This window comes from Limanda limanda, chromosome 15 (assembly GCF_963576545.1).
Source record: "Limanda limanda chromosome 15, fLimLim1.1, whole genome shotgun sequence".
Taxonomy (NCBI): domain Eukaryota; kingdom Metazoa; phylum Chordata; class Actinopteri; order Pleuronectiformes; family Pleuronectidae; genus Limanda; species Limanda limanda.
The window spans coordinates 6,526,996-6,552,206 of NC_083650.1; the positions used below are offsets into that span (position 1 = coordinate 6,526,996).

General features: G+C 43.4%; 1 protein-coding gene across 1 annotated transcript; it reads left to right on the top strand.

The window, feature by feature from the left end:
• The first annotated feature begins 784 nt into the window (after positions 1–784).
• LOC133020817 (serine protease HTRA1A-like) lies at positions 785–24,638 on the top strand. Its single transcript, XM_061087533.1, has 9 exons — positions 785–1,250; positions 9,697–9,796; positions 10,419–10,623; positions 20,956–21,150; positions 21,231–21,263; positions 21,343–21,457; positions 22,123–22,180; positions 23,027–23,122; positions 24,470–24,638. The coding sequence occupies exons 1-9, from the start codon at positions 785–787 to the stop codon at positions 24,636–24,638; spliced, it is 1,437 nt and encodes a 478-aa protein (XP_060943516.1).
• The last annotated feature ends 573 nt before the right edge of the window (positions 24,639–25,211 follow it).

Below are 25,211 nucleotides of genomic sequence, written 5' to 3' on the forward strand. Positions count from 1 at the left end.
AGGCTTGTGTGGATGCCAGCAGTGATTCACTAGAGAATAGTAAAAAAAAAAAAAAAGGGCTGTGGCGCATAAAGGGAGTTTTATTTATTTATTTTACATTCAGGAACATTGAAAGCAATGCAAAGAACAAATTAATATATATGTTTCAATGTAAAATCAAAAAGCACAACTCAAAAACGATTTAGCAAACCAAAGGAGATTAAAAACAACGGAATAAAAGAGGTAAAGGAAAAAGTAAGGATGATTCCATAATGTCCCAAGGATGAAAGGACTTTTAAAAACAAGAGACATGGATAAAAAAGGCACAATTCATTAAAATAAAGCTAAGTAGATTGAAAAGAAAAGTTAAATGAGTTTAATATATAAATAGATAGATATAGAGATAGATCAACAGACTGGTTTGACCGAAATGTCTCTGATCTTTCCTGTGTTTGACATTGAGCTCCAGAGGTTGTGGCCTTGACCTCTGACCTCTGACCCTGTGGTTTTCCCCTGGGGTCACATCAGCAAAGTTCCGAGCAGCTCCTCCATCTACCAGGTTACAGAAAACCCACCAATCACAGGGCTTGTTGTGATTCTCCTCGCCTCTATGATGCGGTGCCAGTGAAGAAAAAAAAACGTGCAGCGCGAAATTGGCTGCGCAGAGCGAGAGTTAAATGTTGCTCCAGCCGAAGAGACGCGCACTACTGAGCTCCCTGGTCCCGTGACACTGCAGCACACAGCGGACTCTCTCAACTCTTTCTCACTTTTTTTATTTAACTCTTTGAAACTTTTCTTTACAAACATGTTTTGGTCACTGTCGCTGTGCGTAATCGCAGCCTTCGCGTCCGCGCCGGCCGCCGACGCGCAGTCCTCCAGCCGCTATGTGGTCGGATGTCCCGCTCGCTGCGACAAGTCCCTGTGTCCCCGGGTCCCCGCGGACTGCCCGGTGGGACAGACCCTGGACGCCTGCCACTGCTGCTCGGTGTGCGCGTCCGGAGAGGGCGAGGCGTGCGGCGGCACCGGGAAGCTCGGGGACCCGGTGTGCGCGGAGGGGCTGGAGTGCTCCGTGCCCGGCGGGGTGGTCTACTCCGCCACGGTGAGGAGGAGAAGCAAGAGCGGGACGTGTGCGTGCAAAGCTGCCGACCCGGTGTGCGGCAGCGACGGGGTGTCCTACCGGAACATCTGCGAGCTGAAGAGGGTGAGCCGCCGGGCGGAGAAGCTGCAGCAGCCGCCGGTTCTGTTCATCCAGAGGGGGGCCTGCGGGAAAGGTAACGGTCCTGTGGCTTTGGTCAAGGGTCAATAAGAGACCCACACTATCTATCTATCTATCTATCCATCTATCCATCTATCCATCTATCCATCTATCCATCTATCCATCTATCCATCTATCTATACATCTATACATCTATCTATCTATCCATCTATCCATCTATCCATCTATCCCTCTATCCCTCTATCCATCTATCCATCTATCAACCATCCATCTATCAACCATCCATCTATCAACCATCCATCTATCAACCATCCATCTATCTATCTATCCATATTTAGTCAGATTTATATTTACGAGCTGAGAGCCTGTTCTAAACTTGACTGTTGTGCTTTTCCTGCTATATAATTATTCCTCTCATTAATGAGTTGTACAATGTTCTTTCACTTTTTAAATGTTTGTGTGCAGAGATGTTTAGTGCAGAGTGAAGTTAGAATACTTTGCGTTCATCCTACCTGGTTTATCTGCAACTAAGATTTTATAGTCATTTTATTTTTTTCATAAATTGAAGCCAAGTTTTCCTTATTACTCTTCCCGTGTGTGACTTTTATATAAGTTTGAAAGGTTTACTGAGCTGCTGCACTCGTGCGTATCCCATCGTATCGTGTATTACTTCCTCATATAGTATGAACAGTCGTGGGTTGTTATGTGTGAGACATCCATCTATCTATCTATCCATCGATCCATCGATCCATCGATCCATCGATCCATCGATCCATCGATCCATCGATCCATCGATCCATCGATCCATCGATCCATCTATCTATCAACCATCCATCTATCAACCATCCATCTATCCAACCATCCATCTATATTAAGTCTGTTTCATATTGACTAGTTGAGTGCCTGTTCTAGACTTGACCTTTGTGCTCTTCATGCTATAGAATTATTCCTCCTCGTTAATGAGTTCCCCTCAAACAGTTCTAAGATGTACTTTCGCTTTTCATTTTTTTGTGTGCAGAGATTTTTAGTGCAGAGTGAAGTTAGAAAACTTTGCGTTCATCCTACCTGGTTTGTCTGCAATGAAGATCTTAGAGTCTTTTTATGTTTTTCATGAATTGAAGCCAAGTTTTCCTTATTACTGTTCACCTGTGTGACTTTTATATAAGTTTGAAAGGTTTACTGAGCTGCTGCACATCGTGTATATCACATTGTATCGGGACTTACTTTCTCCTGTAGTATGAACAGTCGTGGTTTGTTATGTGTGACACATTTTGTCTGTTCTCCTGCAACTTAAATCTTTGTTCCAGCCTCTGCATCTTCTGGTTCAAATATCCAAATTAGCCTGTTTGCTGTTTCTGCTCATTTCACCTTCATTCTCCTCCACTTGCTCTCGAACATCAGCCCTTAAATCCTGCACTGGAACACTGGGGATTGAACTTGACACAGATGCTATTATGAGTAGAAGCTGCATTCAGTGGCACACAGTCCCCGTGTGTCTGGGATAACAAGAGCCACCATTCAATGCATGTCCCTCTTGTTCCTGCATTACAATTAGACTTTGATCAGAGTAGCCTTTCCTGAATAATGAAGTCATGATGTATAAGCTTGATTTGAGCCTCTGGATAATCTCTGGCATGCATTATAGCAGCAGTCACATGGCTGTAATCACGGTGCCAGGCCAGTCTGCTGAACATTAGCTGGACACAAAAGAATTTTCAAAGTCCGATAACAATGAATCATAAAGTTTGAGAACACCTCAGTTTTTCCAGAAGTCTGAGAGAAAGTGATCTCAGACTTTTGGACCCGACTCTTCAATGTGTCAGTGTTTCTGAAATTAAAGACAATGAACAAATAATTGTAATCACTGAATCTTCTTGTTGAACTAAATTTAATTTAAACCTTAACTCATCCAACAGAAGAACTCACTCCGTTCTCTCTACCATTGAAATCAAGTATGTATTTTACTCTTGATCCCACAAATGTTCCCCTCTTCTTCCCAGTTCATCCCAAACCAGCTCCACGGTTACCTCCGCCAAGGAGGTTAGGTTTTCCTACTGTAGAGATCACCACAAAACTCAGTGGAACATTGTGAGATATCTTGTTTTTCTTCATTTTTGGTTGATTTCAGGCATCTTTAGAGAGTTTTCACTCCGCTGTGCTTCACTTCCATCATGTGGCACCTCCGTACTCTGTTACTTTCTCCCAAAGTTGTGGGTGATTAAATGGATTTCCACAGAGTTTTGTTAAGGCATTATCCTCCATGTTTCCCAGATGACGACACCTTCCTCTTATTTTCCCTCCAGCCCCTGACATTGACTTCTCTGACTTAATAAGACATAAGAACTTCTCAGTCTGTCATCCTTTGGTAACTTCTCATCATTCTGAGAACAAAATGCAATACTTCCTGTAGTATGTTGTCCCATGAGGCAGGGCCTGTCTTTTTTAACCTTGCTTAGTGTAGTTTAGCACTTGCCTTTGCACCACTTAAGGTTATTCTCCAGACTGAAACGGCTGAAATCTCAATAATAACAGGAAAAATTGGGGAGTTCTTAAACTTTGGACAGGTTGTGTTGGTTTTTACGATACAGAACTGGAGTGATGCATTTGTAATAATCGGGAAATGTGAGCATTTCAATGTGGAGCTGTACCGTATCAGTGTCATGTGAAAAGCATTTCATCCTAATCAGTGGAGCTCCATCATAAGCAGACATCGTTCTTCACCTCCGCTGCACAGTGAGAGTGTGGTTCTGCACAGTTCAATGAATGAGCCATTAATCATCATTAGTGCTGTGTGTGTGTATTTATATCTTTTCCAGCATAAATGCTGACCATGTCAGGACCAGTAGACCTCACAGGGACCAAAGCTCGGTTCTAATCAGGCAAAACGTCCTTTCTGAGATCATGATTAATGTTTGAGGTCAGATGTGTGTTGTGGTTAGGTTAAGGTTAGGGATGAACTGGTCAGGGTTAAGGTTAACGATAAGGTGTTGGTCAGGCTGTCCAGAATGAATGGAAGTTAGTGCAGAGTCTAATAAGGACAGCTGCGGAAACCTTTGTGTGTGTGTGTGTGTGTGTGTGTGTGTGTGTGTGTGTGTGTGTGATTTAGCTTAAAAACTATCAGATGCACACGCTTGCACACGTGTGAGGAAACAGGTAGTAAAGTAATTTTATCTGTCCTCAGTTTTCTCAGTGTGTGTGTGTGTGTGTTTGAATTTGTATGGAGAAATAATTATCTATGGTTTATTATTGTTTCAAGTGATTATATATTATATATATTGTATGAGCAATGTAGGGCGGCATAAGTGCAGATGTTTTTTTTTAACTCTCTTAAAACTGCCACCAATGACCGTCCGTAGACCCTTGTGAACTTGTTAAAATGTCTTCACACTGGATCACAAGCCCCATGAAGAGGATCAGCTGCATGCTCTGGAGAATGAAATCGCCAACAAGGAACTCAGCTGGGAAAATTAAAGAAAGAAGGTGGTGGGGCAGATGGACTCTGCTACCTCCCAGGTGTGTCAGGCCAGAGACGACCTGGTCAACACGATGGAGTCTGTGGAGAAAACGAGAGCCAGAGTCGGAGCTCGAAGATGTGATGACGATGATGAAAGTGAAGGAGAAAGAAATATTCTTCCTCAGCGCTAAGCTTGAGAACCTGAAAACGACTGGAAGGAAGATTATGAAGTTCTGCAGGAGAGCTGTGAGGAGAAGTTGACTTCAAACTCTTGATCCAGCAGAGCATTGAACTACCCCCCCCCCCCTTTCCCTCCAAACTCTGTCCTCTCTCTGTTTCTCCCTGAGTGTCTCTCTTCTTCCCTGTCTTTCTGTTGTCACTTGTAAATCACGCTTTACAGTAACATGAAGGAATGTGTGGCGCTGACTCAAAGCCACAGTCCCTCCTCTGATGGCTTAAAACAGGCAAAGGACACCGGAGGAAAAAACACAAAATTAGCAACCCACATTTTTGGGGAAAGGTTTATGAAGATCAAAAAAACGGTGTGGGCGCGGTGGTGGTGCTGACAGAACGGCCACATTTGTTTGTCAGTAGTGTAAGCAACTTATACGGTGAAGTCATTCCTAGACAGCTAACCATGTCTGAACCGGAGACAAGTCTGCGGTGAGCGCTATTGATTTTCCCGGGCACTCAGGGAAACTTTCCATCGCTGCAGTAAAACAGGTCACTTTTCATTTGGTACCTGAGAACCGCCGGATGCTTTGGGGAATCGTGATATCCGCAGTGGCATCCAGGGTCTCTCCTTTTCGTCAAGTTAGCCGAGCATCAGATGTGATTAAGGCCGTTGGCTCTGAAGTTGAAAAGAAACTCGACCCTCTCTCTCCGAGCACCTTCAACTTGCCCTGCAACCAGGCCCCAAGTTAAGAAAACACATGCAAGTACACTGTGCGTGATGTCATCTCGTGTCTGGTCATTAAAAATGGTGATTATTCAAGCTGTTCACTGTGGCATAGAAAATTGTGTCAAATATAGCTGTGACCTATTTTTTAAAAACTTTTTGGGCCTTTTCAAGCAATTATTGTTAGTGACGGTGGAGAATTGGAGGGTTATACTGAAAAATGGTATCTGATGGACCCGATCTGCAGGATGTCGGATGATATTTTTTACTCAGAACTTCATTCATTGGCTGCATAACAAGAACCTATTACGAGGAATGTGTGCGACTAAAGTTGCTGATTCACTAACCATCTGTTCAGACTTCATTCAAACTGAAAACCTAACACAACACTGAACTTTGCATCTATAGCTTCTGGCGAGCTGATGGGGCAGAATCCCCTCTGTGACTCAGACATTGTGATGAACGTGCACATTCTTCTGCAACTTGTCTAAACCGCTCGTGATATTAAAATATCATCTTTGTGCTTTATGTCGTTCTGTCAATCTCCTGCTCCTGTTTCTACACGTCTGTCTGTTTTCCTCGTCTATTCTCCTTCCTGTTCCGCAGGTCTGCGATTCTCTCGCTTATTTCACTCTCTGCTCGACCACCTTCGCAGCAGCCTCTTTCATGTCTTCCCCGTGATTCCATCTTTCTTATGCCTTCAGAAAGGAAATGTTTTATTCGTTTGTCCTCTTTCCTTTCTCCGATCACACTGACGAGACAAACAAACCTGATGTTATTTCCTTCTGTCCGTACCTCCTCTCTGCTCTCTCTGCTGTCGTTAAAGTTGGACCCTGATAAATCTCTGCAAACATCGAAATGATTGTGTTTTGAATTCATCCTGAAGCCTGGTCTCCACTGTGCGTCTGTGTATTTTAGAAATGGAAAAGATAGGTTAGCTAGAGTCCAAATCACAGAGTTGAAATGTGGGTTCAAAACACACTTATAAATATAAGTCCCCTAACACCAAGTTTCGTGGAGATTCGTCTTATAGTTCTTGCATAACCCTGCTGAAAAACCAACTAACCAACCCACAAACCAACCAACCAACAAAGAAATCAACGGACAGGGGTGAAAACATAACCTCCTTTACAAGGGTAACAACAGAAAGAAGAACTTCTTCACTGCAGACAAACAGATCCTCTTCTAAACCAAATGTGTCATAATCTTACACTTTAGTGCCCTAACGTTCACATCTGATGAGTCACTGAAGATGCTTATTTAGCCGAATTCAAGCAGGCACACATTACTGTGACAGTACTTCAGTGGCTCAGTTTCCGTGTCTCTTGGCTCTGGTGCTTCCGTTTGACCCAGTTTGACCTTACTGTATTCACATCGAGTGTCTCCAGTGTCAAGAAGAAGAAAAAGCTGCTTCCTCCTGCAGCCGCCAATAAAACAGCAGGTACTATGGATGGGAAAACTGGGGAAGAATGGAGGCTGAGATCTTGTGCGGGGATTCTTGTGGTGAAGGTCAATGTGTGGGGAGGGGAGGGTAATGGGTAGATGGGGCGATGAAGGCGGGGGGGCTTTGAGCATGTGTGTGTGAAACAGTCAGAAAGAAGAAGCAGCTTCATGGTTTTCCTCTCATTGGATTTTTTATTTGACTCCAGGAATAATGTTTTTGTCAACTGATTGTTCACACGAATGCAATCTTTAAGTAGGAGTCACTTACTCACTCCGCTCCCGACCATCAGTCAACATTGCTTCCATCTGTGTTGAATTTTAATTTCATCAGGTCTGAGCGTTTAATTTACCGCAGAGCAGCAATGTCACCATCTTCCTCAGAGTATTATAGTATTGAATCATTTTCCTCTCTGCGATGACAGGGCCTCCTTTAAATATATATTATTATATAGATTATATGTATATATGTCAGTAAGATGGATTTTTAAAAATCATGTATCAAATGATGTGAAATAGATGAACAGAGAAACTTCACCTGAACCTGCAGTCGTCCTTCAAGTGTACCTGGCAGCAGCTCAGTAGCTGCTCACGTGGATTAGACTCTGATCAGGAAGCTTTACATCCGTATTCCCCTCCACACGACTCTGAATCTCAGGAGTTAAAGTTAAAGATGAATTAGTAATTTATTGGCGTATGAAAAGACAGCTGCTTTTCAGTTTGAATCGTAAGTCAACACCATTCTACGACGGTAGAGCCTTTCTAATCTCAGTTCAGCTGCAAAATTATACGTCTGGCCGTCTCATGTTCCCGAGCTTTGAGCAGCTTTTGATTTATTATTTCAAATTTCTGTCAAATCGTCACCACCGAGCTTATGGGACTTCCAGCATCACATTTCCTCGCTCGTGTGTGTCGGGTTGTAAATTCCACTGTGTGAGGCAGCAGTCGTGAAGCTGAAGAGACTGAGAGACAGTGTGAAGGCTCCGGAAACAGATTCTGGACACTGGACCTTCTCGCTCCAACTCGAATCCTCTTAGAGCGGACATCAAACCAACGGCTGTGAAGCTATAGCATCACATTTCCATTAGTTGTCTTTCTTACTGTGATAAAATCCTTGTTTGACATTTATAAAATCCAATATTTGATTAGTAGCTTTTAAATTTCATGGAATTTCTATGTGGACATTTGGGGAAAAGTGGTTTAATTTTCTAAAAAAACGTCTCCAGGGCTGGCAATGTATTTCTTCCAGGCCACCATTTCTGCCCTGACTAAAAGAAACCTCAATAACTATTAAATCGATTGCTATGACATTTTAAACGGACGTTCATGCTTCCAATGGCGGCACAGTGGAACAGTGGTTAGTATTGTTGCATCACAGTGCAAAAAGGTTTCCGACTCGAATCCTAACTTTGCCTGGGCCTTTCTGGGATTTCCTCCCACAGTCCAGAGACATGCACTTTGGGGTTAAGTTAATTTGAGACCAAGTTGGATTGTCCATATAGAATGTGAGTATATATATATATACATACCATATACAGTACAATAGCATATATAATGGTTGTTTGTGGACAAGTCGGCATCGTATTGCAGGGCTGTATTTTAGGACTTTACATTCCTTGGTTTATGCCCAAATAGGATTCCTATCATGTACTTTATATTAAGTGTTAATTAGCTTAATGCCACCAAGTCAATATGTTAAACTAATTGGTGCAGATTGTAAACTACAGTATGTGAGCATTTGGCCAAGTACAGCCTTAGATAGCTAGCAAACTAGTAAGCTTGATAGATGGATAGATAGATAGATGGATAGATGGATAGATGGATAGATGGATAGATGGATAGATGGATAGATGGATAGATGGATAGATGGATAGATGGATAGATGGATAGATGGATAGATGGATAGATAGATTTGACAGTTGATTGTTATCCGTTGATCATATAACACCAGACTCTCCCTCTTGTGGTTTGACAGATGTTTTCATTCTATATTATTGTAATGGAACCCGTCACGGTCCTCAGCCCGGACTCCATGTTGGTGTTAGCTTAACTGCACCTCAAGCGGAAAGTCTCTTTCTCTTCCCTTAACCCTTCACTGTAATCACTGATATCCCAGGGATTATGCTTCGCCTTTGACTTTGGCACATTCTCCCCTGCAGGAGAATGTAATGACTGAAACTGTTCCTTGTGAGACAGAGTAGTTGGAGGGACGTGGCAAAATGAGGGCTTACGAATGGAGGGATGAAAAGCTCAGAGGGAAAGCTCTGGGGAGTCTGGATTCATAGCTTTGGTTAAACTGTCTCTGGCTAGGACTTAATTAGCAGGTAAATCAGTCAACGTTTCCTGACAGGCCCAATGCTGGGTAGATGGTGTGGTGGGTGATTCAGTGCATTTGGCACTCTTCACTCTCAGTATATGTGTGTGTGAGTAGTTGTTGTACTTAGGGACCACTGGGTAAGGGTGAAGGTTAAGTATTTATTTTCACTTCTTTATTTCCAGGGCTTCGTGTTTGTAAATGAGTATGTAAGCATGTGTCAGACCCGACCTAGACAGTCTCGACCGCAGATGAACCGTCGTCTGTTCTTTTCCGGCTCTGTGTTATGATAAAGGTTTTCTATTCTCACACAGCTCTTACATCATGCAGTGTGTTTTCTATTTTTTGTTTCTCATCAAACATCCTGTGTGTGTGTGTGTGTGTTGCGTTTCAAGGTCAGGACAATCCAGAAAGCCCAAGACACAAATACAACTTTATCGCCGACGTGGTGGAGAGAATTGCTCCGTCTGTAGTTCACATTGAACTCTACCGCAAGTAAGAGCTGTGCATCTGTGTGTGTGTGCATCTGTGTGTGTGTGTGTGTATGTGTGTATAGGGGCCAGACTGTAACACACTTACATTTACTGCCCACCTGTGGATTCACCCAGGTCACTGCAGGCAGCAGCGCACCTCTCTCCCAGCTTCAGCCTTTTTTCCCCACATCTTTTCTTTTGGCTGTTTCTGTCATCTCTGCCTCTCCTTTGTGTCTAACTCTTCGTCTTCGTGCAGTCTCTGTTCCGTCTGTAAAGTGCTTTCAGTGTCTGATCCTCCATCTTCCTCTCCCTCAGATCTGTCTCTTACCTGCTCCTTTCTTCCCTCCTCCTCTGTTGCTCTTGGGGTTGACTTGAAAGCAGCATTTACATCAAGGTTTTTCTGTATATTAAGGCTGAAATGTTTCTTTTAATCTCTCCAGCTCACCTTTCAATATTTTTCCTGCCTGAACTGTTTATATATTTACGCCTCTAACGCTTTCAACTTCAGTCCCACACCACTGGTGCAGCATCCAAAGGTTTTGATGTCTTTCTTTGTTTTCCTAAAAGACTCCTGTTGAAGGAGTCAACACTAATGCTCTATCCCCTTCCTCCTCCCTCCAACCATTGTCTCCTTCACTCCATAGGATGACCTATTCCAAGCGAGAGGTGGCAGTGGCCAGCGGTTCTGGCTTCATTGTGGCAGAAGATGGCCAGATTGTGACCAATGCCCACGTGGTGGCCAACAAACACCGGGTGAAAGTGGAGCTGAAGAGCGGCGCCTTCTACGACGCGAAAATCAAAGACGTGGACGAGAAATCGGACATCGCCCTCATCAAGATCGATGCACCGGTCAGTCACAGAGCTAGAGTGATAAAGAGAGTGCTGGGAAAAATGTTTTAAACACCGACATGTTTTCTGCTCATTGGCCCCTCCCTCTCGAATCAGGTCATTTAGTGGAGTATTCACTTTCTTGCTGAATGAACAGTGTTATGTCCATATACGTAAAATTTGGAGCGAGAGCGAGGAGTTGATTAGCTGAACTTAGTTTGATGAAAAGGCAAGAAAATAAATAATGTGACACTGTCATTAGGTTTAATCATACATTTCCTCCTTCACTTTTGCACTTCACTTTCTGTTCTCCATCTGTTGGCTTCCAGCTCGGCTTTCAATTCTTTGACCCCGTTCAGACCTGGTATTTACTACACCTTCTTTTCTGGGGCACATGTGAAGGGAGGAGCCCACTGAACTCATGACCTCCGACCTGCCCCAGTTTCCCAATGAAACAAACTTATTTTTACACTTCTCAGTGACCATACATTGATTTGTTTGTGGCCACCAACTTAATATCAACACTGACCAACACATAATGGTTTCTATTTATTTTCAATTGGGTGAATGAATGAATTGGCAGATAGCTGTTAATAAAGAACAGCCAAAATGTCGTCTGGACCAAAAACATCTAAAAGAGTTTGTGTTTTGTGCAGAAAAATTGTTTGATTCGTGTGATAAAAGAAAAGTAGTCGGACTCCATGATGAGATTAATAGAACTGGACAAACATTTGTTTCACAAATTAACTTTTGCAAGTGCACTTGGAAAGAGAAAACAGCCAAATGTTCTCCTGGCAACGTTTTCCATCAGCTGGTGGTGTGAGATCAAAACATTTACACACGGTTCAGTAATTCTCCTGTTTAACGGTTGGGAAGTTTGAAAGCCGTGAGATTGAAGTCTGGCATGAAAACGTTTTCTAAATCTCAGAGATTATTCCGAGCGTGAGTGAAGTAAAGTGAGAATGCAGGTGCAGCCCAACAGGTCTTTAAGAAGCAGCTGTCTGGCTGTCAGTCCTGATCCTGTTGGTGTTCAAACACAACAGGCCGCAAAAACAACCAACACACATCACACTCTTCTTCTCCCGAGCAGCGTGAGGAGACACTGGCTTATTACAGAGCGCTGGAAACACATCACCTGGTTAAAGCCAGAAATGATATTTAAAAGCACAGAGGTAAACATTTTTCTGTTGAGGAGGATGTTTTCTACACATTTTCTCTTGTCCCTGTCTGTCCCTGTCTGTCCCTGTGTGTTTCTACTGTACGAGTGGGATCCACGACGTTACATGTTAATCACAGTGAAGGAGGAATGCGTGGCACAAAGCCAGGGCCGATTGATGGGGAGCGAGCGGGATGCATTATGGAGCTCACTCTCATGGCTGGATGACGCAGCTCAATAGATGCTCATGACAGCAACTGGAGGTGTTTCACAAAGACGTCGGGTTCTGAAAGAAGGCCGACACACAGAGGTTTTGTTCGGGCCGACAGTGTGAGAGGAGAGCGCAGAAAAGAGCAGTGACAGATGCTTTGTTTTTGCTCATCCTCGCTCCGTCTGTTGATGACAGGCTGGTCCTCATTCTCTCTTGTGGTTGTTTACATCACACGCTCGGCCTGGGCTGTGTACAGTCAGATTCCTGGAATGACGGATTCTTCATGTTGTTGCAGAAATGTTCGCGTGTACGTTACAGAAATGTTTCCCAGCTTTTCACTTAGAGTGTAGTTGTTGCATTCCTCTGCATGACACCGTCTGGTTGAATCAAATGAGAGAGAGCTGTATATGAGGTGAAAAACAAATTCAACGCCGTGTCTGTACTTGTTTTGATAAAGAGGCTCAGTCGCTGTGTGAAGTTGAATCAGGTTGATTCCTCAGGTGATCTGTGGTCACTTTGTGTGTGTGTGTGTGTGTGTGTGTGTGTGTGTGTGTGTGTGTGTTTGTGTGTGGGTGTGTGTGTAGGTGTGTGTGTGTGTGTGCGTGTGTGTGTGTAGGTGTGTGTATGCACTTCAGAGCTAGTGAGAGTTGATAAAAGTCGGAATGAGAGGATGAGTGGGTTCTAATGAGAAGGTAGGGGGACGAGTGAAAATGTCTTTTATCATTACATTGAAAAGTGTAAATATAGTCATCCATCTCCTTCTTGTTCGTACAGGGTCTTTAATTTCAGTATCTTAAGTCTTGCTCACCCATGTATTCATTGAAACACCTATTAGTCACTTAGAGAGAGAGAGAGAGAGAGAGAGACTCAGTCTCTGTCTGTGGGGGCGGAGCAATGGGGGACGAAATTCCCTATTTTTCTTTCTGTGTAAATATACATGGCTAATCTGAGCAGTTTGTGCTTTTCAAATCCTGTGGTAATCTCCTTAAATTATGGTCTTTTCAGGACCAAATTCTCTAGTTTGCTCATTGTCTCTCCACTGCAGCTCCACAAAGACACTCTCTGGGAATCAAAAGGACGACTTGATACTAATGAGAAGTTTTGTTCAATTCAGAACGTTAAAGCCATGTTTGAAAGTGTTTTTATAGAAAACTGTAGGACTGTGTATGTTGTTCACCATCAGCTACACAAAAAAAATATTTAATTGCTCATATGGGCAGGCGAAAGTTGGATTTAGATAGACCTAAAAACAGTGATGGTATCTCTTCAGCCGTAAACCTTAGCAGCAAGTGCAGAGGAAGTCAAAAGGCGCACATTTTTGAAATTTGGAATAAAGATTTTCGACATTTAAAGTAAACTTTGAATGTGGAGAAAATGTAACACAACCACAAGCATTACGCTGTTTTGTACCAGATTTGCCATATGTGAGTTAATGGATTCATATTCTGATTGGTACTGAACACTGCTCTTAAATCTTCCGTCCCTTATTCCCTCTCTCATTTCCATCTCCCTCCCTGAGCATACTGTAGCCGACTGTGGTTAATACATAATCAGCCACAGATATTCAATTAACAATTGCACCAGTTTATGAGTATGGAAGTTAACTTCTCCTGAGAATGACGCCTCGCTCCTCTCTCTTTTTCTCTTGTCTCTGTGAAATGATTTTATTGGTAGCGAGGCCCAGTCTGCTCCCTGGGCTGTGGTCTGCCCCTCAGCTCTGGGGAATACATTAGTCTGTCTATACAGCAGCTGGAACTTCAGAGGGGAAAGGAGAAGGGGGGGGGGGGATTGCTGCACTCACTTGTTCCTGTGCAGAGAGTCAGAGAGGAAGAGAGAAAGCAAGAGGGACGGAGAGAGAGAGAGAGAGAGAGAGGGAGAGATGTGGTCAAGGCCTGGAAAATGGGTCCATATGTCTGTAGTACTGTGTGAGCTAATAGGCTAATGAGTGCACTGTGTGATGTGGCAACAGCCCAATAAAGATAGAAGTTGTTGTTCTTAGGCTTTAAAAGTCCTTTAACACAATTCTCTCATTCAGGCCAAGCTGGAAACACTTTCCCTGATCTGGAATGCGTTTCACTTTTACCTGGATCGACTCGCTCTGACTCTGACACCCTCTGACTTGTTGAAAGACATTTGACTGATGGTTCACTTCCACAGGCTATACAGTCTTGGAAAAATGCCAAAACACTCAAAAGTACTGTGAATTAAAGTTTCCATGATATCCCTGATCATTTTATCACTTGGTGAAGTCACAGGTCTGGATGATTTTTTTCAGCTATACACAGAAACAAGAGAATTGTTTCGTGGTGTAGCCGAACATTTGCTGAGCCACTCCTCTAAACGATGATTATCCTGTCATAGTTCAGCAAGCATAGACACAGTTTGTGTGGGTGAATAGTAGGAATAAGAGCTTTTGGGATATATAATATACTGTGTGTATATATATCTGCCTTTTTTTAAAAAGTAATTTCTGCAGATTATCTAGAGTTCAGTGCACAACTGAACACAGCTTAGTTTGCTTCTACGTTGCTTTTAAAAAATACTACAAATTCCAGTAGCTAAATCTACCATCGTTAGAAGGAACAACTCAAAAATCAAGAGGACTGTTTTTTATTAAAGATTCAGTTGATATTTTCATCGAATGTTCAACATCCCAGGCAGTGAAAAGATAAGTTGCCTCCAAAAAGACAAAAGAAGCCGAAACATTTGGAAGTCGACTCCCATAAAACGAGCTATTAACTGAACCCTCGTGCTAAACTCAGCTTTACGAGGGGCAGAGAAATCCGGCCTCATGTTGCCCACATGGTCCCTGGAAAAACAACAACTCTGTTTGTTTGTGTGCTGCAACTCGTCACCTGTATTAAGACTCTCAAATCATTCTCTCTGGGATATTTGCCTAGGGTTGGTTTGGACGGAGCTATTATTGGAATACAGTATGGATGTGTGTGTGTGTGTGTGTGTGTGTGTGTGTGTGTGTGTGTGTGTGTGTGTGTGTGTGTGTCTGTGTGTGTGTGTGTGTGTCTGTGTTTATGTGCGCAGAGGAAAGAGAGGAATGTGCCTCCATGAAGTCGTCTGTAGTTTTGTTTATCTGTTCATCAGCAACATTAAGTAAATGTTTCCCCAGGAAGAGAGAGATGGATGAACAGGACTGACAGACAAATTAGTGTGTGTGTGTGTGTGTGTGTGTTTGTGTGTGTGTGTGTGTCTGAGCCTGTCCTCCCTGCAGGAACATGGAGGACAGGCTCATTGCAAGTGGAAAGACGCTGCTCGTTGTCCTTCAGAGACACACCGAGGGGAAATGAATCACATCTTCCTCTCCTCCGCACCCATCCTCTCTTTTTCTTTTTTTTATCCCTGCATCCATAATGGTTCCCATGCTCAAGGAGGCAGTTAGGGGGGAGAAGAGCCAAAGAAATCACATACACAAACAGCGCACGTCTGCACACACATATGCACACACACTGGGTCTTGATGCATTTTGTCTTGGCCTACTTCTTGGCTGTGTAATAGTTTTTCAAGCCTGCTGGACAGGCAGCATCCCAACCCAAAACAGCTTTGTCTCACCCGTCAATGATGTAAAAGTAAAGTAAATGACTTAAAAAATGGTAAGTTGTATAGATAATGGATTAATGGAGGTTTTATAATCCTTCTCTGAAATCCAGAGAGTAACTAAGAAAGTCAAAAATGTTTCACGAAGATTTCACGGTGATGAATTGTCTCCACAGTTTGTCCTCCTGTTTATCCAGAGTAAACTTAACACTGTTTCTAGGTGAAGGTGTTGCCCTTTGAGCTAGTTGCTGCTTTTATTATCTCACTAACTCATTTATTGCAAGTGTCATACTCTACAATCCGGGTGCAGGCTTTATGAAAGTGCAACACAAAAGGTGCTATTACCCTTTAGTTCTTAAACTGGGATCCAGGGAACCTCAGAGTTCCTGCTGCAGATTCCAGTGAGCTCTCCCAGTCTCCTAAATAATAGTCTAGACCACAATATAACCACAGCAGACATATAAAACCTATAGGAAATACTGTGGCCCTCATTGGTTTTACTCTTGCCATTATCATCTCTGCGTGCGCAGTGTCTATGTTCAAGTTCAAGGTTGGACCGTATCCAAACACACACAGCGCCAAATATGAGGTCAACTGTAAAGAGGTTACTCACAGTGAAATGTTTCAGCTCAGCGTCAATAAAAATGACCCAAGACTATAGATAAAAGAGAGGTGTTGTTCATATGTTTTGGGCAGTTTTCCTGAAGCAAATGAACACATAAGACCTCATCTCCACTCATCACTGTGATGGGAGCAGTTCAAAGTTTTGTGGTGTCTGGCCAGAGCTGAGACGCCCTCGAGTCCTCCGAGAAAAGTGCACATACGCACGGAGCTCACAGACATATGTTCGCTCTTACACAGACTCAGAAACCTTCCCAACAACATATGGAAACCATAGTGGTTTCCGTACTGGTGTCAGCAAGGAAATGGCTCAGCCAGTGTGATTTGAACATGTTGATGTTACCTACAGTGCAGGGAACGGCTCGGTGAAGCAAAAAACTGAGCTTCATGTCTTGTCTGCGGCTCAGATTCGCACCTACTGTACTTCTGTGATATTTACCCTCACCAAGGAGGTTATGTTTTCACCCCTGTTTTCAAAACCCATTACATTATGTTGAAGGTCTGCATCATACCCAGGAATTTTGGTGGCGGCATGCACTCTACTGAGTAAAGAGTTGGGTACCGTTCACATTTTAATTGATTCTGTACCAGTTCTGGTACCAAACGGTAATTATCTCAGAAATCTCTCGCTAATACCAGAAAATCAACCAACTAACTTGTTTTTGTTAAAATCAAATAAACAATATTCACCCTACAAATCTGACGGTTTTCAGTCCAACTAGACCTGCACAAACAGGCATTCATACACATGAGTCACACACCATACAAGCATCCAGACTGACACACAAACAACCACACCTACTGTCCGCTGTCTCCAACCCCTCAGCCGGCTCTTCTGATCCCCTGACTTCATATTATACATGAGCGCGCTGAGACCTGCCCCCATTTTATCTGCATTAGTACACCCCTGAGGCGGACGTCTACAGTAAAACCCTATAAAGTAGTGTATGTATGAATATTGCAAGGTAGAACACATAGAAGCATGTTTCCCTTGCTTTGAAGTCACATGTATATGAAAGGAGCTTAAGTGAGTGAAGTTGAGCGTATAGAGAGTTGGGGTCACGCACACCGACCCAAAGCGAAGCAGCCTCTGTGTCTCTCATCTGTGTATTTTGAAGTGGTGAGGCTGTATATCTGAGCAGTGCCAGGTGTGTGGGTTTTAATTTACAGACGAGGTTGTGAGGGTTCATGCCCAGGCAACCTTCTCCCTCTTTGTGTGTGTGTGTGTCTGTGTGCATATAAGTACACACCTCAGCAGGGCCACAGCCTGTCCCAGTTTGACTGAGGTTTAAAGTTTGCACCTGGTCGTCTAGTCATAAAATGGTTGTTAGTGTAATGGTTTTTTAAGCGAAACTCCAATTGACCAAGGCGTAGTGTGAAATACCTTGAATGCCACTTAGAACCCTTATGAAAACACATTTAAATTCCCTACATCCAGCTTTTTATTTTGATCTTCACTAACTTATAGATATCAGTCCCATAAACAACAAGATTTTTGTCCAAATTCATTAATTATTCTCTTAGTAATTGACAAATTAACAAATAAAAATGTTCCAACCTCCACAGACTTTCATGGAAATCGGTTCTGTTGTTTTTACGTATTCCTGCTAAATAAACGCTAATGAAAATGTAACCTCCCTGATGGAGGTAATAACAGATTTATAAAGTGACTTTACAGCCCCTCTGCTGTCATGATAACTTAACTTTGAATCAAAACTATGCTCAGGGACAAACGACTGAGGACAAGAAAATGTCTGGAACTTATCTCCCCACGAGCCTCCTGCTGCTCCTTCTCTGGTGAAGACAAACAGAATTGTGTAGTCGCCCCTCCTTGAATCTGACGCCATCTCATATCTGAACTCTAAAGAACTTGGAAAACATGGTTTGATTTAGGAAAAATTTGAGAGAAATCGATGGCATCATACTGAAGTCCAGCAAAACAATGTGAGGCGATGACGTGGTCTCCAGCCCAGCAAAACAAGAGGCTTTCATTTTCAGAAACTAGAGGCTATTCTCGTCGACCACATCAGAACTCCTCAGCTGCCTATAAAGGATTTTTCCGAGATACTCCCCCAATTGTAACTGTTTTGGATCTTAAACCCCAAAAAAGAAAAAAGAAATAAAAGATTTGGGTCAGGAGCCGCTTGAGTCCAGCGCGGGCTGCATGCATCGATGAAATATCAAACAGAACTGGGTTTGACTCACTCCTCTCACATTCTCAAACTCCCTTCCTGTGGTTTGTGGTGTTTGTTGTTCCCCTCTTTTCACCTTGCCCTCCTCCACGTGTGGCTGTCGTTCTACTGGGTGAAGGACCAGTGCTTCAAAAATAGCAGGGTGTGAGTCACTTGGGTGGTCAGCAGAGTCGAACCTTACACAGCGGGATGGTTTTCCACGAGTCATGAGTCCAGAATGCTGAGCAGTCGTGATCAGTAAGCGATGTGTCAGCTAAAGGTCTTTCACAACGTCGTGCATCTTCGGTGTTTGCTCAGCTTGCTTGTCGGCAAACTGATGAATTTTGCTCTTGTGCATGATCTATCTGAATGTGTTGTGGTTTTGTGTTTGCAAGACAGAGACTATAAACTATAAACTGCAAAAACTGCGCTTACAGCAGACAAGTTAGACAAGTCCTCATAGGTGACATTTTGAAGATACAAGGTTTTCAGCTGATAGCAACAGTCACCATGGCAGCGGTGGTATCACTAACTGTTATGGTAATCATGGTGACCAGCAGTGTGAGTCCTGAAGGTCTTGGCAGTGACTCACATCCACCTGACGTCCTCTCTCTCTCAGCTCTCTCTGTGTGTGTGTGTGTGTGTGTGTGTGTGTGTGTGTGTGTGTGTGTGTGTGTGTGTGTGTGTGTGTGTGTGTGTGTGTGTGTGTGTGTGTGTGTGTGTTCCTCTTGCTTCCTCTCTCCATCTGGTTATACTCTTAGGGGGGAGGAGAGCGGGGGTGATTATACACACTGCTTCTCCCCTGTCAGGTGCCTGTTTGTGTGTTTGCACCTGCCAAATGTATGTTTTCCTCAGGTTTATTTACACACTTCTGCAGCCTGTGTGCATATGTGTGTGTGTGTGTGTGTGTGTGTGTGTGTGTGTGTGTGTTTGCTTTTAACATCCGTACATTGTACAAACAAGCCCTAAGGCACCAGGAGCACGGCCTCGGACATCTGTGTTAGTTGTGTGTGTATCTTGGTGTGTGTGTGTAGGTGTGTGTGCGTCCATGCATGTAGATGTGAATTTGTGAGAGTGTGTATGTGTGTGTGTGTGTGTGTGTGTGTGTGTGTGTGTGCGTGTGTGTGTGTGTGTGTGTGTGTGTGTGTGTGTGTGTGTGTGTAAGGTATAAGGTGGAATGTACGGTTGAAAGGTTCTCTTTCTCAGTTACTGGCTATCACTATCTTTGTCATCTTCTAATTATAACTTCACCTCAGGGGTCAAGATCGTTGTCACGCGACAAACCGACAAATGATTCAAACGTGTGCGTTGAATGTTTTCTCACAAAAAGATTTTCTAATTTTGCATAAACTACATTTTTAATTCAGGCGTCTGTTGTGAGGGTTTTAATGTTTTCTACTGCAGACATCCATAAAAAGAGAAAAATGTACGCAAGCAGGCACAGGCATGGAAGTGTCGTGTTTTATGACTGAGAATAATATGATTTGTGATTTGCCTGCGATACGTCTGGGTGTGCATGTTGCATATTTCCCGGGATCCTTTTGTCGGTGTTTGCCAGCTTGTGTTTCTGTCTAAATTACCTTGCAGCCTCCACCGACGCCTATTTATATCCCTGAGTAAACAAAATGGATACACCGGGGGAGCTCAGATCCCTTTCTTTCTCTGGGATAGTGCTGGCCATGCCGTCGGGGGCTCTGGGTCTGTGCACACACTCTGGGCTGTGCGTGGGCACTGCCCGGCACTGATGATTTCATTCAGAAAAGGAAACTGTCACTGCGGATGGATAAATATATCCTTTCTCTGTCTGGAGAGACAATTCTCTGCAGCCTGGTTTCCACTGCTCACTGAAGCCGGGTTAACCAGAGCTTAAGGTCGTCATTGTGCATCCGTCAGTTCTCCGACGTCTGTGTTTGTTGGCACACATATGTGATTAAAGTGATTTGTCAGCAAGAGTCCAACAAATAAGCTTCTGATCTGGATTATTTTTAGCATGTGAGTTGAGATGTTTGGCGTCAATGTCACTTCTCCCTGCGCTGAGAAAGCAGTAATTGTTTTAATGTGGGAGAACTGCCACGCAGCGTTGAGTGGGTTGTGTTTAAAACACTTGAGGTTTTGCTGAAATTATTTTACCACTGTCCACTCATGAAACACATGATCATGTGTCCTGAAAGCTCTGTAGAGTCTCAGAGATCTGTATAGTCAGTCCAGTTGAAGCAACACTGAGTTTGACTCTTTACAAATCAGTCGACACTTTAATTCAGTCTGAACTTTATATTAAACAGATTATTTATATCAGAACACATGTTTTTTACATGCAGAATACAATTTTTTTTACCTGAACATTTTAGTATATAACCTTAAACTGGACAATCAGCTTTTATTATTGTTCATCTGTTTAATAAAAGTGTTTCATTTATGACCACTTAAAGTCACATTCACTCATACAATCAAACCACTGACCTTCTGGTTCCTGGATGATCTGCTCCACCATCTCTGCCACAGCCGCCTCTTTCAGTGGCCCAGGCCGAGCTACTCACTCGTCTCCATGTTCATACTCAGCACATGCCCATGACTCCATTCTGTTTCTCAATAGCTTTGGCCTCCAGTTGTATGAACGCTGTCCCCTTGTGTATCTCCTCCTGCAGACCAAGCTGCCAGTGCTGCCGCTGGGCCGTTCCTCGGACCTGAGGCCGGGGGAGTTTGTGGTGGCCATCGGCAGCCCGTTCTCCCTCCAGAACACCGTCACCACAGGAATCGTCAGCACCACCCAGCGAGGGGGACGAGAGCTGGGCCTTCGCAATTCAGACATGGAGTACATTCAGACGGACGCCATTATCAATGTAAGTAAAAGAAGAGGATTTTTCTATTGTGCAAGTCATTCCTACGAACATAAATAATAAGTGCTGTGTCTTTTTGACAGTACGGCAACTCCGGAGGGCCTCTGTTAAATTTGGTAAGTGAAAAACAAAATCCGAATATTAATTTTACAGTTGTGTTTTTACAAGAAGCTAAGTGGGAGTTTGCTGTTTCAGGATGGCGAGGTGATCGGGATCAACACGTTGAAAGTGACGGCCGGCATTTCCTTTGCGATTCCCTCAGACAAAATTCGGGAGTTCCTGGACGAGGCCTACGACAGACAGTCCCGAGGTACGAGCTGTCACCGACACAACTCCCTGTGTTTTCATTTAATCGATTCTAAAGCTGTTATGATTTTGAAAGTTGGCTGCGAGAGTTGGACCAAGATCTTGTGCTCATTCAGTAAAGGAGCATTTTATCGAGCACAGCATCTTTCTGTGCTTTCTTGAGTAAATTTTTCAGTTTTATGATTCTGTGCCCAGCATTACCTCACAGTGTTATGAGATTACAAATAAACTACAATGAGGAATATGCCTGTATGTGTTATTTTATATTTCTGCTCTACACCCCAGTGTGTTTTGGCCGCAGCACCGGCACACACATGTATTTTATATGTGGCTGCCAACATGACTTCTCACTTAAATTTTTAGTGTGATGAAATAACTAAACAAACAAGACTCTCCAAATTTATGATGAAACATAAACAAGACGGAGTATGTAGATGTGAACATGTGCACACGACCCTGCGAGACGTGTTTAAGATTAGTGAGGCGATCAGTGATCAACAGTCTGGTCCAAAGTAATATATCTTTCAGTCATATACAGAAAACAAAACACACTGGGGGGATTTAAATTGTTCTGAGGTCAGTAAATGACTTCATAAAACCAAGAGGCCAGCGTGGTGGAGGCAAGAGGATGAATGATTGTATTTGTGTTGTGTTGTTTTCTGTCTCCAGGGAGAGCAGCGGCTAAGAAGAAATACATCGGTGTGAGGATGATGACTCTCACTCCATCGTGAGTTGAAATCTGTAGAAATGCAGTGAATGATTCCCTTTATTTTACTGTGGACGACATTAAAGTGTGACATTCAGATTGTTAGTTTGTTTTGCTGGAGGGTGACACGGTGGTGCAGCGGTTAGCACGCCCGCCTCACAGCAAGACAGGTTCCCAGTTCGAATCGCAGGAAGACGTCTGTGTGTGTAGGCTGTGTAACCGCTGGAGTCTAGCGTTGTCTGCTTTGTGATTTATTGCTGGAGAGGCCAGAACATGAATGTCTTCGGAGGTGATCTCAGTTTATTCTGACAAACGCAAGCAAATAAACAAATCCTTAGATATGTGGAGCTGCTGCTGCACAAATAGAACATCAGACGTAGTTTTGCATATGATACTATTCAACTAACAAATAAATTTAAAAACTAAATAACAGAGTGGCTTAGATACCAAAACTTAAATGACAGAGATGTCACATACCTATCCCAATAGAAAGGGGAGATTGTGCAGGCCTATACATGCCAGATAATGACTCTGTACAAAGATTTTGTGTGATTATATCAATTAATTAAATGAAATAAATTAAAATGCCCATTGGATTATGTGACACTTACTGCTGTATAATTGGCATTTATACATTTGCATGCAGTGGGTTTTCTCCAGGCACTCTGGTTTCCTCCCAGTCCAAAGACAGACTCTAAATTGTCCGTAGCTGTGAATGAAAATGTAACTTTAAGTGTTAAGTGTCTCTGTACCTTGGCCCTGTGATACGCAGGCATAACCCCAAAGATAAGCGGTGTAAAGTTGGATGTTGTTTTGCCAGATGAAAAATGTAGAGGTATCAACCCATGTCCTCTTTTCTACCTCTAGACTGGCCAAAGAGCTGAAGACTCGACACCACGACTTCCCTGACATCACCTCTGGAGCCTACGTTATGGAGGTCATCGCAAAGACACCGGCTGCAGTGTAAGATGTGATATTGTGTGCGCTTAGCAGCAAACTTGTGTTTTTTCGGTGAAGTGCAAATACCAGTTGTTTCTGGCTCTTTCTGAGCCGCGGGGTATTGTCTTTGGCAATTAACGCCACGCAAGAGCCCCATCACTCTCCACAGAGCTCCCTCTGGCCTCTCATAATGTAAATAGACAGTATATTTCATTTCCTTTCCTTTAATTCATTTCTCTCCACCCACTGTAAAGCGTGCACATGGACACACACACACTCGAAACTCACACGCAGCCACCTACACAACTGTCTTCCTCGCCCATAAATTCAGCTCACTCCGGCGTGCCTGGAGTTCCTGGCCTTCTAAAATATCCCCCTCCTCCCACAACTTCAGCCCACTCCAATCAGCCACCACCACAGCTCCAGTGCAGTCGGGCTCAGGAGATGCTGAGGTCAGCTGTTTCCTTCCCAGCCTCACGCAGGGAGGTTACTCGCTGCTCTGTGGCTTTCCTGCTCACCCAGCCCTCCCCGGAGCGGTCTCTCCCAGAGTTTACTCATCGCTCAAGTCGCCCCCTGCTTCTTTGCATAATGACATTTCTGCGGATCCTTTTAAACCCTGCGTTATTTTGTAGCCTGCACTTTCATGCTGTTAAACTTGTTCCCAAAGTCTATTAACTTTGGGAATCCGGACCCTGCAGTAGGGAACCTACCATTTGCTGCATCGGAGGTGTGAGAGCAGCTGAGGCTAGTGAGGGGAATGAGCTGCACTTGTGTTGTTACAAGGGAAGGTGTGGTGGTCTGTGTTTACATGTGGATGTGATTAAGCGGCTGTGTCGGGAGTCGGCGTTTGATATCGCGGCCGGTTACTGCCTCGGCCTGTGTATGATTCCACGTTTACTAGGTTGTTTTCTTCAGTGTGTTTTCTACGTCTGCTCAACATGTTTTCATTTGCTCAAGTTCTCTGAACTCTGCTCTCATTCCGTCATTATCGTTGCATCATGAAAGTAAACAGATGTTATACTGACAAAGATTGTGCTCACAGATCACAGATGTACAACTTCTATTTGTTTATTTAAAACATTAGAAACACATCATGTGTTGTTTTTGAGCTGTTACATCTGCTGACTATTAACCTACTGTTTCCTTACGTGATTATTGTAACACTATGTAATAGCAAGATAACACAAAAACAACTGCATGGATTTCCACAAACCTTGGTGGAGGGATAAAGTATTGGTCAGGGAAAGACTCATTGAATTTTGGTGTGGATCCACGTCAAGGGGTGGACTCTTATGTCAGATGAGAATATATGGCTTGAAAATCTTTTTCTGCTTACCCACAACACAACTCTCCTCCTCTTCCCTCCTCCAGCGCTGGCCTGAAAGAGCACGACGTCATCATCTCCATCAACAGCCAGAGGATCTCAACAGCCACCGATGTCAGCGCCGCCATCAAGAAGGAAGGAACCCTGAGAGTAGTCGTGCGCCGTGGAAACGAGGACGCCATCCTCACCGTTGTTCCGATGGAGATCGACCCTTGACCCTCCAAAAATACATTAAGAAAAAAACATCCCACCACAGGAGCTGGAGCTAAGTTTCACTTATCACCAGTGGACCTTATAATGGAGATGGGCTTCACTGACACACCCTCTCCCTGTGGCTAAAAGCCAGTGGCGCCACACATCCAGGAAAATTCTGGTTTTGCCTTGAAAGGAAGGACTGCACAGACGCTCTAAAAGCAGTGCTGTTACTTTGTTTTCCACGTGTGTTTTCAATTTTAGTCTTCAATGCTTTCATCACTGCTACTACTGTTCGGCCACAGACATAAGACGTTGGTTATCGGCTTATTGTTTCTCTCTGCTTCTTCTTGTGTATTTTTTAATATTGACTTTTTGCTGAGTCAGTCCTTTTAAAACAATTTATAGACTCACTGGGGCAAATCTAATTTGTATAATTGTTGTTTTCTAAACTCCTTTTTTAAGTACTGAAGAATGTTGATTTTGTGCTGTATCCTGGAAAAAGAAATAAAGGGTTGACCTTTTGTTTTGACACTCACCATGCTCACTTTCTCATTTTCTCTCTTTCCATCTCTATCCACTTTAAACACATATAAA

Excerpts from the sequence above, each read along its gene's own strand:
- LOC133020817 (XM_061087533.1), top strand. The coding sequence starts at position 785 with ATGTTTTGGTCACTGTCGCTGTGCGTAATCGCAGCCTTCGCGTCCGCG. Across the intron at positions 21,151-21,230 it reads AGACGGACGCCATTATCAAT|TACGGCAACTCCGGAGGGCC; the intron begins GTAAGTAAAAGA and ends TCTTTTTGACAG. Across the intron at positions 21,264-21,342 it reads GAGGGCCTCTGTTAAATTTG|GATGGCGAGGTGATCGGGAT; the intron begins GTAAGTGAAAAA and ends TTGCTGTTTCAG.